Source organism: Neopelma chrysocephalum, unplaced genomic scaffold (assembly GCF_003984885.1).
Source record: "Neopelma chrysocephalum unplaced genomic scaffold, ASM398488v2 Primary Assembly neopelma1_93, whole genome shotgun sequence".
In the NCBI taxonomy this organism is placed as follows: Eukaryota; Metazoa; Chordata; class Aves; order Passeriformes; family Pipridae; genus Neopelma; species Neopelma chrysocephalum.
The window spans coordinates 56,306-66,261 of record NW_020897755.1 but is presented as its reverse complement, the minus strand read 5'-3'; the positions used below and the strand labels follow the sequence as shown (position 1 = coordinate 66,261).

The 9,956-nt window shown below is 60.4% G+C and overlaps 2 protein-coding genes across 9 annotated transcripts in view; one reads left to right on the top strand and one right to left on the bottom strand.

Moving 5' to 3' along the window:
- The window catches only part of SPSB3 (splA/ryanodine receptor domain and SOCS box containing 3), an 8,528-nt gene extending 4,225 nt beyond the window's left edge, over nt 1-4,303 (bottom strand). For 2 of the 3 annotated variants that reach the window (XM_027693662.1, XM_027693663.1), the window contains exons 1-2: nt 4,239-4,303; nt 2,113-2,246 (exon numbers count right to left, since the gene is read on the bottom strand). In XM_027693662.1, coding sequence (XP_027549463.1) covers nt 2,113-2,246; nt 4,239-4,290 — 186 coding nt within the window. In that variant the 5' untranslated portion in view covers nt 4,291-4,303. Of the gene's footprint in view, nt 1-2,112; nt 2,247-2,868; nt 3,107-4,238 lie in introns of those variants that run through there. The other variant, XM_027693664.1, reaches the window with a different exon arrangement.
- Nucleotides 4,304-4,640: 337 nt separating this feature from the next.
- NUBP2 (nucleotide binding protein 2) lies at nt 4,641-9,314 on the top strand. 6 transcript variants are annotated; one of them, XM_027693666.1, is made up of 8 exons: nt 4,641-4,683; nt 5,995-6,116; nt 6,735-6,933; nt 7,222-7,376; nt 7,577-7,687; nt 7,936-8,047; nt 8,605-8,751; nt 8,971-9,314. In XM_027693666.1, the coding sequence occupies exons 1-7, from the start codon at nt 4,668-4,670 to the stop codon at nt 8,745-8,747; spliced, it is 858 nt and encodes a 285-aa protein (XP_027549467.1). In that variant the 5' UTR covers nt 4,641-4,667; the 3' UTR covers nt 8,748-8,751; nt 8,971-9,314. The 6 variants fall into 6 exon arrangements, with proteins under 6 accessions (XP_027549467.1, XP_027549468.1, XP_027549466.1 ...); XM_027693667.1 differs by having other exon boundaries at nt 7,978-8,047; nt 8,605-9,314; XM_027693665.1 differs by having other exon boundaries at nt 8,605-9,314.
- Nucleotides 9,315-9,956: the final 642 nt, after the last annotated feature.

Genomic DNA, 9,956 nt, shown 5'->3' with positions numbered 1-9,956 from the left:
GAGAACAGGGAACTGTCACTGCTGGTGTCCCCAGCACAGGGAGCTGGGCTGGCACTGCTCTGCTGTGCCCAGGGGGTGTGGGGACCTCCCCAGGCTTGTGCCACATCACAGGGAGGCTGTGCCCATGGAATTACCCTGCTCTGGGACACGGACAGTGTCTGCTGAGCTGCAGGGACCTCTCAGCACTTACACCATGTGTATGTTCTTTGTGCCTTCCAGGGGCAGGAGCTGTCACAGCAGGGTCACAGCCCAAGTCTGCGACACACGTTTTTAAGCAAACTCTGTGCTAAGGCTTTGGCTTTCAGTGGCAGGTTCCAGACAGCTGGAGACCAGCTGAGCACCCAGCTGAGCCCTGCCTGGAAAGCCTGGGGGCTGAGAGGAGCCAGGGAGGCACAAAAGCCAAGGAGGAAAAGGGAGAGGAGGGCAGAACAAAGGGGAGCCAGTTCAGCTCCTCAGGCCAGTGCTGCAGACGGGCCCACAGGGAACCTACAGCAGCATTAAAGGACTTTTGTCTACTTTCATCCATGAACACAAACATTTGATTTACTGTTCCCCAATGCCAGGAGACCAAACTGTCCCTGCACTGGACACTCTGGGAGTCACAGCCCCATCTTGCTCCTGTGTTATGGGAGGTTTGGTGTTGCTCTTACCATTACAGCAGCAAGTTACTCTGGGTTTACACACTGCTCAGGTCTACCTGCTCGTTATTCACCCCCATGGCAGACTTTGTAAGGGGTATTTAACAACAAAAATCCTTTAAACTCACATTCTTGTAGCTGTGTAAGACAGAAGGAATTGAAATCAGGCTTACACATGTCCTGCCCAGCCCTCCTCCTCTGGCTTGCAGACTCAAGAGCATGAGTTCTGTCTTTGCTAACTTCTGACTTCCCTAACTACTGAAATCCAGTGGTTCCTGTGACTGCAAGAACTGAAAACTGCTCTGACTGCAGAGAAAATGCTCATTTTCTGGGAGCACAGGGTCTGGATTTGGACATTGTGCTCTGGCAGTGGCCTCATGGCTTCAGCTTGGCTCTGAAGCTCCTGGAACAGCTCCTCGTATCCCCACCTCTGCACAGGGAACTCAACTCACTCTCAGAAATTACGGAAAAGAGTGAAGGATGGCAGAGATGAATCAAAGTCCCTCTTCACAGTGTTTCACTGCTTTTGCTGCTGTGTTCCCAACTCCAGCACACATGGATGTGCATGTTACAGAGCAGGAAATGTAAGGGAACTTCAATCTGAAGATACCTGACCTGTAACTTCACAGGCTGAAGCTGCCCTGCTCCCTCCCAGCCCCACACAGCCCAGGAGGGAGCAGCCAGCTGGACTGGGGAACTGATCCACTTCAAACAGAAGTAGAGCTCTACTTTCAAAAGGATATTTAAGAATATTGTATGTGCTTTATGTATGACAGACACATTCTATGCTTAAAAAAGCATTTAGCTTATCCAGAGCCACCGAATGTGCTGAGTTGGAAGGAACCCACAAGGATCCAGTCCAATCCTGGCCCTGCACAGGACCATCCCAAGAGTCATACCCTGTGCCCCAGAGGATCATCCAAACACTCCTTGATCTCTGGCAGCCTTGGTGCTGTGCCCACTGCCCTGGGGAGCCTGGGCAGTGCCCAACCACCCTCTGGGGGAAGAGCCTTTTCCTGAGATCCAACCTGACCCTGCCCTGACACAGCTCCAGCCATTCCCTGGGTCCTGTCCCTGGTCCCCCCAGAGCAGAGCTCAGTCCCTGCCCCTCCTCTGCCCCTCCCCAGGCAGTTGGAACTGCAGTGAGGTCTCCCCTCAGTCTCCTCTTCTCCAGCTGAACACACCAAGTGCCCTCAGTGTCCTCACACGGCTTCCCCTCAGGGCCCTTCCCCATCTTCGTTGCCTTCCTTTGGACACTCTCTAATGGCTTCAGATCTTTCCTATATTGTGGTGCCCCAAACTGCCCCAATATTGCAGGTGAGCAGAGCGGGACAATCACATTGAATATTCCTAAATCTCTTGTGCTTTGGCCAGTTCTGCTGCTCAGTTACGGAGACCCTGAGCCAGCGTCAGGCAGAGACCTTGCCTGTGTCAGGCAGAAGAACCCTCCCCCCGAGCCCCCAGCCCGTCCTACCTGCCCGTCCGAGTCGTACCCCCAGCCGCGTGTGCCGGCCCTGCCGTCGGCCTCGCGCCGGACCCCGCTCAGGACGAAGTGCCAGGCGCGGCTGCTGCGCGGGCGCCGTGCCATGGTGCTGCCAGACAGGTAGGCTGGGGAGAGGGACAGGGTCACACAGGGCTGCCCATCCCACCAGGGCCACCCCCAGGCTGTGCCACCCCCCCCCCGTAACCAGCCACATCTGCGCGGCCTCAGCTGATCCGAAGGAGGCTCTGTCCCCATCAAGAGCCTCTGCAAACCTCAACCTGCTGCTCTGGGCAGGCTCAACTTCCCCCTCCCCCGAGCCCAGTGTTGAAATGGCCCCCCAGAAATGCTCCCGAGAGCCGGCAGTGGCAGCAGCTGCCCCTCTGCAGGGCATGGATCCGGCACCCACGGATCCAGCTCCCCCTCTCCTGGGGAGCCTCAGGGATGTCAGAAGCACAGAAGGGTTTGGGTTGGAGGGACCGTAAAGCTCATCTCGTTGCACCCCCTGCCATGGGCAGGGACACCTTCCATCGGAGCAGGCTGCTCCATGACACAGCCTGTGACCCTCGGGCAGTGTCCTGGCTCTGTGCCCCTGCACTGCCCCGGCCCCCCCACAGCCCCTGTGTGGGTCTGTCTGCGGGAAGTGTTTGTCCATCTGCAGCTGGGGAAGGAACACTCTGCTCTCAGCATTTCGGGCAGTGGAGAAACCACTTTCCTTCTCACTGGAGGGAACCCAGCCTTGTCACAGACCTGTCCAGACTTGCCTCAAGGGAACAGACAGAAGGGAAGATGCTGATCAGATTTCCAAAGGCCCCTTCCCTGTGCACATCCTGACAGCTCACACCAGCCCCAGCCACCACACAGGAGCACTGCCCTGGATGTGACAGGGAAACTTCAGCTTCCAATCTTTCTCTGAAATTTATCTTTGCAGGGATCAACTCCCCACCAAGAGGCACCCAGGGGTGTAAACCCTCATCCCTCCCCTGAACCTGCTCCCTCGGCTCAGCCCCTGGGGCTGTGGATCCTGTGGACCTGCAGTGGATCAGCCCCGAGCCAGGGCTGCCATAAAGCTCCTGTCCCTGCTCTTCCTGTGCCTCAGTCCTGACTTGGACCAATAGCTCCTGGAAAAACAGGACAGGACAAGCCATGGCCAGTTGTGCAGGTGCCCTTGGGTGCTCTGAAGGGCCCTGGGCATCCCACCTGCCGAAATCAGAGGGCTTACACCCCTGCCAAGCACAGCCATGGGGGAAGCACCTACAACCACACCAGAAACTCTCTCCAGCTCTGAACAGCACCCACGGCAGCCCAACAGCACGCTCTGCTCCCCCAGCCCCTTGCTAAGGTTGGGGCTCCCTCACAGGGCCTGACCACCCTTTCAGGGAAGAAATTTTCCCAATATTCATCTAAACCTCCTCTGACATAGCTTGAGGCCGTTCCCTCTCCTCCTGTCCCTTGTTCCCTGGGAGCAGAGCCTGACACCCCTGGCTCCCCCCTCCTGTCAGGGAGTTGCAGAACCAGAAGGTCCCCCCTGAGCCTCCTTTTCTCCAGGTTGAGCCCCCCCAGCTCCCTCAGCTGCTCCTGGTGCTCCAGACCCTTCCCCAGCTCCGTTCCCTTCCCTGGACACGCTCCAGCCCCTCCATGGCTTTCTTGTTATGAGGGGCCCAGCACTGCCCCCAGGGCTGGATGTGCCTCAGCAGTGCCAGCACAGGGTCGGGGCCTGCTGCCGCAACAGTGCCAATACAAAACATCCCTCACCCCTGAGGGGCCCCGGGCCCGCCGAGGCCTCTCCGTGGGCCGGAACCGGGACCGCACGGCGCCCGCTCCCCGCCCAGCGCTTCCCCACGCCCGGCCCGCCCCGGCCCCCTGACCGCGGGGCAGCCGCTCCGCTGAGAGCGGCACCGTAGCCCGAACTGTGCCGGCACCTGAGGCGCGGCCGGGCCGGGCCGGGCCGGGCCAGGCCACCGCGCTCGGGCCGCACAGCCCCGGCCTGGCCTGAGCCCAACCCCGGCCCTCGGCTCCCACCCAGCCCCGATCCCCGACCTCGACCCCCGATCCCAGCCCCGATCCCGACCCCGATCCCCAATCGCCAATTCCCGATCCCAATCCCGATGCCGGCTCACCCTCCCGGCCGGTCCCGGCGCCGCTCTGACCCACTTTCTCCTCCCGGGACATAAACAATCCCCTCCCGGCACCGCCCCTCCGGCGCCCATTGGCTGCGGCCGCGCCGCACCGCCCTGCCATTAGCTGAGCGCCCCGTCACTCACAACCGGAGGAGGAAGGAGGGGCGGTGTCTGAGGGGAGCCCCACACTATTGGCTGTGCTGTGTGTCAATCATCAGCGAGCAGCACCATTTGGAGGCCACTAGCGAAGGAAAGCACTAAGCCCATTGGCTGGCGGAGGAGGAATCAGAGAGCTGGATTGGCTGTAAAGCTCTGGGGGCGGGTTCACCGGTGAGAGCGAGATCTGCGATTGGGCACGGAGCCTGCCAATCTGAGGGGGCGGGGCTTGCAGCCGGTGGAAGGCGGAAGTGGGCGGGGCGGGCCGGCGGCATGGACGGGCCGGGCGGTGAGCGGGGCCCGGGGGCGAACGGGAGCAGGGAGGGAACCGGCACCGCGGGGCAGAACCGGGCCTCGGCAGGGAGCGGGGCCCCGGGGGTCCGGGCCTTGCGGGGGCTGACCGGGCCCAACGCGGGGTCGGGACTCGCTCCCGGGGAGCTCCGCGGTGCTCGGGCCGGGCCGGTGCCGCAATGCTGGGCCCGGGTCCTGGTGCCGGGAGCCCCCGCCAGGGCCTCGCCGCTAGGGCAGCGCCGAGGAACTACAGAGTAACAGCTGCTGCTGGCAGCTCTGGGATGCCGAGAGCGCCGCGGAGCCCCGGCCCCTCCCCGGCCCCCTTTTCCCCCCTCCCCGTCCTGGCCCCGGGGCTGTTACCGTCGGCGGAGGCGCGGATGAGCTCGGCCATGGTGCGGGCGGGCTCCATGCCCCGGGCCCGGCGCGGGCAGTCGGTGCCGGTGGGACTCGGGCCCGTGAGTCGGTGGCGTTGCCCGGCGGTGGCGGGAGCCCCGGTCCGACCCGCTGCCCCGAGCGCTGCCCGTCCCGGCCTCGCGCTGGTCGGACGCGGGGACTGAGCCCAAAGCGGAGCCCCGGGAGCACTGACAGCACACAGGGAACGGCTGGGAGGCAGGACAGGAGCGTGGGACTGGCAGGAAGCGACTGGTGTGACACTAGAGGAAGGAAACGCCAAGGGCCTGAGCTCACCCCAGCCCAGGGCCGAGCCTGACTTGCCCCCGGCGGTGTTTAGTGCTTTGCTGCCCAGTTGCCGCTGAGGTCATCGGGACAAGCCGATTCCTTATGGAATATTCACTGCCATTGTCTTATTGTCCCTTTTCTAATGGCAGAAGGGCTGTGGCACATACAGCTCTTCTTTCCCTCTCACGCTGAGGGCAGAGCTCAGCGGGGGCTGCATCTTCCCCAGAGGGGCAGCACCGACCTCTGCTCTGTGTGACTAGGGAATGGCTGGAGCTGTGTCAGGGCAGGGTCAGGTTGGATCTCAGGAAAAGGTTCTTCCCCCAGAGGGTGGTTGGGCACTGACCAGGCTCCCCAAGGCAGTGGGCACAGCACCTGGGCTGACAGAGCTCAAGGAGTGTTTACAATGCTCTTGGGGACAGGATGGGGCTGTTGGGATGTCTGTGCAGGGCCAGGGATTGGACTGGATGATCCTTGTGGGTCCCTCCAGCTCAGAATATTCCATGATTCCATGATACACTTAAAGCAGACTTGCTGGGGCAGTGACAGCCACTGTCAGCTCAGCAGAGCCTGTGGCAGGGGCTGCTATCTCTCAGCAGAAGAAACTCTGATGCCTTCTTATCTTTCCTCCCAGAGAGAAGCACCAACCTGCTGGGGGTGAGGCACATCGTGCTGGTGCTGTCGGGGAAGGGCGGGGTGGGCAAGAGCACCCTGAGCACGGAGCTGGCCCTGGCACTGCGGCACCGCGGGCACAGGGTGAGTGGGGTGGGGGAGCTCTGCCTTCCCCTTCCCAGCCTCCAACTGGGCTGGGCTGGGCTCTGCTTGTGGTGTGTGTGTCCTGTGTGGGCTGCCTGTGCGTTTTCTGTTTGTGAGAGTGCTTCGAGTGATTCTTCTGTGTTTGCAGGTAACTGGGTTAGGTAAGTGAGTTCATTTCTCTTTTACCCAAGAGACTAAAATCACCCAAAATTTACTGTTGGGTTTGAAGCTGAGGCACTGAGAAATTACGTTGCTGGTTTGTAAGTGTAACACCCACTCCCTCTGGGGGGTCAAGTGGGTGAGCTGAAGGACACTGTGACAATGGGGACAAAAGAGAACTGTGTGTGCACGAGACAGGCTGAATTCCCTGAGGGTCTTTTTAAAGGCTCTGTGCAGCCAATGCCACTTGGATTCTGGCATAAAGTGCTTGGAAACACCCAGGAGATGTTCCTGGGGGGAAGGAGGCCGGGAGTGCAGTCAGATCTAAAGCAGTTCTTTGAAACTGTGTTTCAGATCTGGCTGTGAGCAGCCCAGCTTTGGGGGCTGCCTCCCCCTGCCAGGGAAGGAGCCTGGGAGCTCCGAGCCCACCCGGGCTGAAGGGCTGTGCTGGTCCCACAGGTGGGGATCCTGGACGTGGACCTGTGTGGGCCCAGCATCCCCCGCATGCTGAGGGTGCAGGACAGGGCTGTGCACCAGTGTGACAGTGGCTGGGTGCCCGTGTTCGTGGGCCAGGACAGGGCTGTCGCCCTCATGTCCATCGGCTTCCTGCTGGAGCGGCCGGACGACGCCGTGGTGTGGAGAGGACCCAAGAAAAACGGTAATGGTGGAGTTTGGGGCTGGGGAAACCTTCTCTGAAACCTTCTGTGAACCCTCCTGGAGGTGCTGATGCCTCCTGGTCATGTCATTCCTTGTGGCAGTGAGGCTCCTGTTCTGCAGGAGTGGGTTCAGCTCACTCAGGTGGGGAGAGTGCAGCGTGTGTTGTGCTGACAGATCACCCTGCCCCCTGTCCCTGTGTCCTTGTCACCCAGGGTGCTTCCCAAGCCCTGTCCCATGGCTCCCAGGGCACCTGTTGTGTGGGTTTTTATCTGCCCCTTTTATTTCATAGCTTTGATCAAACAGTTTGTCACCGATGTGGCCTGGGGGGACCTGGATTTCCTCATCGTGGACACCCCGCCGGGCACCTCTGACGAGCACATCTCCACCGTGGAGGCCTTGAGGCCTTACAGGCTGCTTGGAGCGATCCTGGTCACAACACCCCAGGTAGGACAGGGGGCTGGAGTTCCTGGGTGGGCACCCGCCTCTGGGAGTGGTTTGGGGGGCAGTATGCCCCCCAGGTGGGTGTTTCCACATCCTGTCTGTGGCTGCTTGTTCTACACATCCGCCTCCCACTTGATTTCCACTGCTCTGGACCCCCAGCTGTGGTGGACAGAGGGCCACCCCCGTTTCCGTTGCTCCCCCAGGCCGTGTCGGTGGGGGACGTGAGGCGGGAGCTGACGTTCTGTAAGAAGACGGGGCTGCGGGTCCTGGGCGTCGTGGAGAACATGAGCGGCTTCGTGTGCCCCCACTGCTCCGTGAGCTTCCTCACCCTACTGGGACCCTGGGGCTGCTGGGGGCCCTTCCTTGGGGTGGGGTGTCCTGGCAAATGCCATGAGGGTGATGCTGTGAGCCAGGGAGGGGAGGTGCTGCCGGGTCTGTGTGCCAGCTTTGGGAAAAGCCACTGGCTCTGCTCTCCTGAGGAGAACTGGCACAGGCCCTGAGGGTGGAGGGTGGGGAGGAGCTGGCTCTGCTCAGGTGATGCAGCACCTCCTCTGTCACACAGGGCTCTGGAATTCATGACTCCCTGCTGTTCTTCCTCCTCCAGGAGTGCACAAACATCTTCTCCAAAGGCGGAGGGGAGGAGCTGGCCAAGCACGCTGGGGTGCCCTTCCTGGGTGAGTGACCTCTGGAGCAGAGCTCTGCTCAGGGGTGATCTGGTGATGCTGTGGGATTGTGGAGTGCAGAGAAGCAGCATCACAGGGCAGGTGGGCTGGACTCCAGTCCCCATGAGCCCCAGGCAGAGCTGGGGTCTGGGTTGTGCTTTGCTCCTCTGCCACCCAAACTGCTCCCTGTGGGCACCTGGCTGGGGCAGAGGGGGTGGTGCCAGCAGCCTGCTGTGGCTGCTGACATCATGGTGACGGGGTAAACAAGCCTGGAGCTGCCCAAGAACCATGTTGGGGTGTCTTGGAGCCTCCCTGACAAACGGGGGCTGAGGGCTGAACCCTGCCCCTGGAAGGGCTGGGATCAGGGGGGAAAGCACCTCTCCTGAAGCACTGGGGTGTGGTGGGGTCTTGGACCCAGAGGAAGCAGTTGCAGGTGACAATTAGCTCCTGGAGAGCTCTTCCCTACTGATTCTGCTGGAGCTGACTCTGGCAATGTGTTTATTTAACCCTGACTCCAGACCTTTGCCATACAAGGAGCAAGCACTCACTCTCCCACTCCTGTCCCACAGGCTGTGTTCCCCTGGACCCCCAGCTCAGCCAGAGCTTGGAAGAAGGCAGAGACTTCATCCAAGAGTTTCCCAAGAGTTCTGCCTTCCCTGCCTTGGCTCACATCGCCCAGCAGATCTTGGATACATCACAGCAGAGCTCCTGAGAAGGTTGTGGAGCTGAACTGTTCCCGGCTGAGCCCTGGGCCAGCTGGGACGGGGGATGCAGGAGCTGGTTAAGTCTGAAACTGTCTCACTGAGGGCTGAGGGAGGGAAGGGAAGTACAGGTTCCTGCTGTTCATGGCAGTTCCAAAAGGGAAGTACTGCTCCATCCCCCTGGATCCAAAGAGACTCTGGAGCTGCAGTGGCAAGTGGTTGTTCTTCCCTCAGTGAACCCACATGACACCGATGATCCAGATCATGGCTCCGTGTGCTGCTGCCTCCCCCTGCTCTCCCTGTGGGATGGATTCCACGGTACTTGGTTCAGTGATGGATTACAGGTTCTTGGTTCAGTGGCTGAGTCATGCTGGATGCTCCATGTGGACCCAAGCCAGGCCCCTGTGCTCGCTGGTTCCTGATGAGGACACGGCTACATGTGAGGGAACATCTCCAGGAGCTCTCCCACCTGTGAGATCTGCATCCCATCGTGCTGGAAACAAGCCCTTGGGTCTGTTGGGGGTTATATGGCTCAGGAATATCTTTGAAGGTTCCAGGCAGTAAACACTTTTCTTAAATCCAAGTCTGTGACTCCTGCTTTTCCATGGCTTCAGACCTCGCTGTAGGTCTGAGTCTTGGCATTGTGAGCACTTCATGTACATCCAGGTACTTCCTGCTTTCCCCTGGTTTTCTTGCTGGAATTCAGCTAAATCCCTTCTTCTGTAACAGCTTCAGGATCCAGCCTGTCCCTTGTCTCACTGTGGGCTGGCCCTGGCAGTCCTTTTTGGGATCATTTGCCGTGGGTGTTCTCCACCCCCCTGCCACACGTGGGGCTCCTCCGTGTCCCCAGGTGGTTTCTGCTTCATTGCTCCGAGTGTCCTGTTCCCTGGACCTCTTTCCATGGGCTGCTGCTCCCCTGGGACCTGCCCTCCTCATGCAGGCTTGAGTTAAGCTGGGGAAGCAAATGGAAGTGGTGGCCTTGCATCTTATCACCCTCTCCTGGACTCTGAGCCCCTCCTGCCTGCCTCCCTCCCCATGTTGGGACTCGCCCTCACAGTGAAGTCCCAGGAAGACGGGGAAATGTATTCCCACTAACCAGACTGGATTATAGCAGGCAGCCATTGCTTGGAGGAGAGCAGGAGCACCATCCCACCCTGCTCCCACTGTGCCTGTGGGACCCGCACCTGACCAGGTTTCCCCATGTGCAGTTTTCCAGGAAA

Bases quoted from the DNA above. Each gene is read 5' to 3' on its own strand.
- NUBP2 (XM_027693666.1), top strand. The intron at 6,934-7,221 runs GTAATGGTGGAG...TTTATTTCATAG, and splicing joins GAGAGGACCCAAGAAAAACG to CTTTGATCAAACAGTTTGTC. The intron at 7,688-7,935 runs GTGAGCTTCCTC...TCTGTCACACAG, and splicing joins TCGTGTGCCCCCACTGCTCC to GGCTCTGGAATTCATGACTC.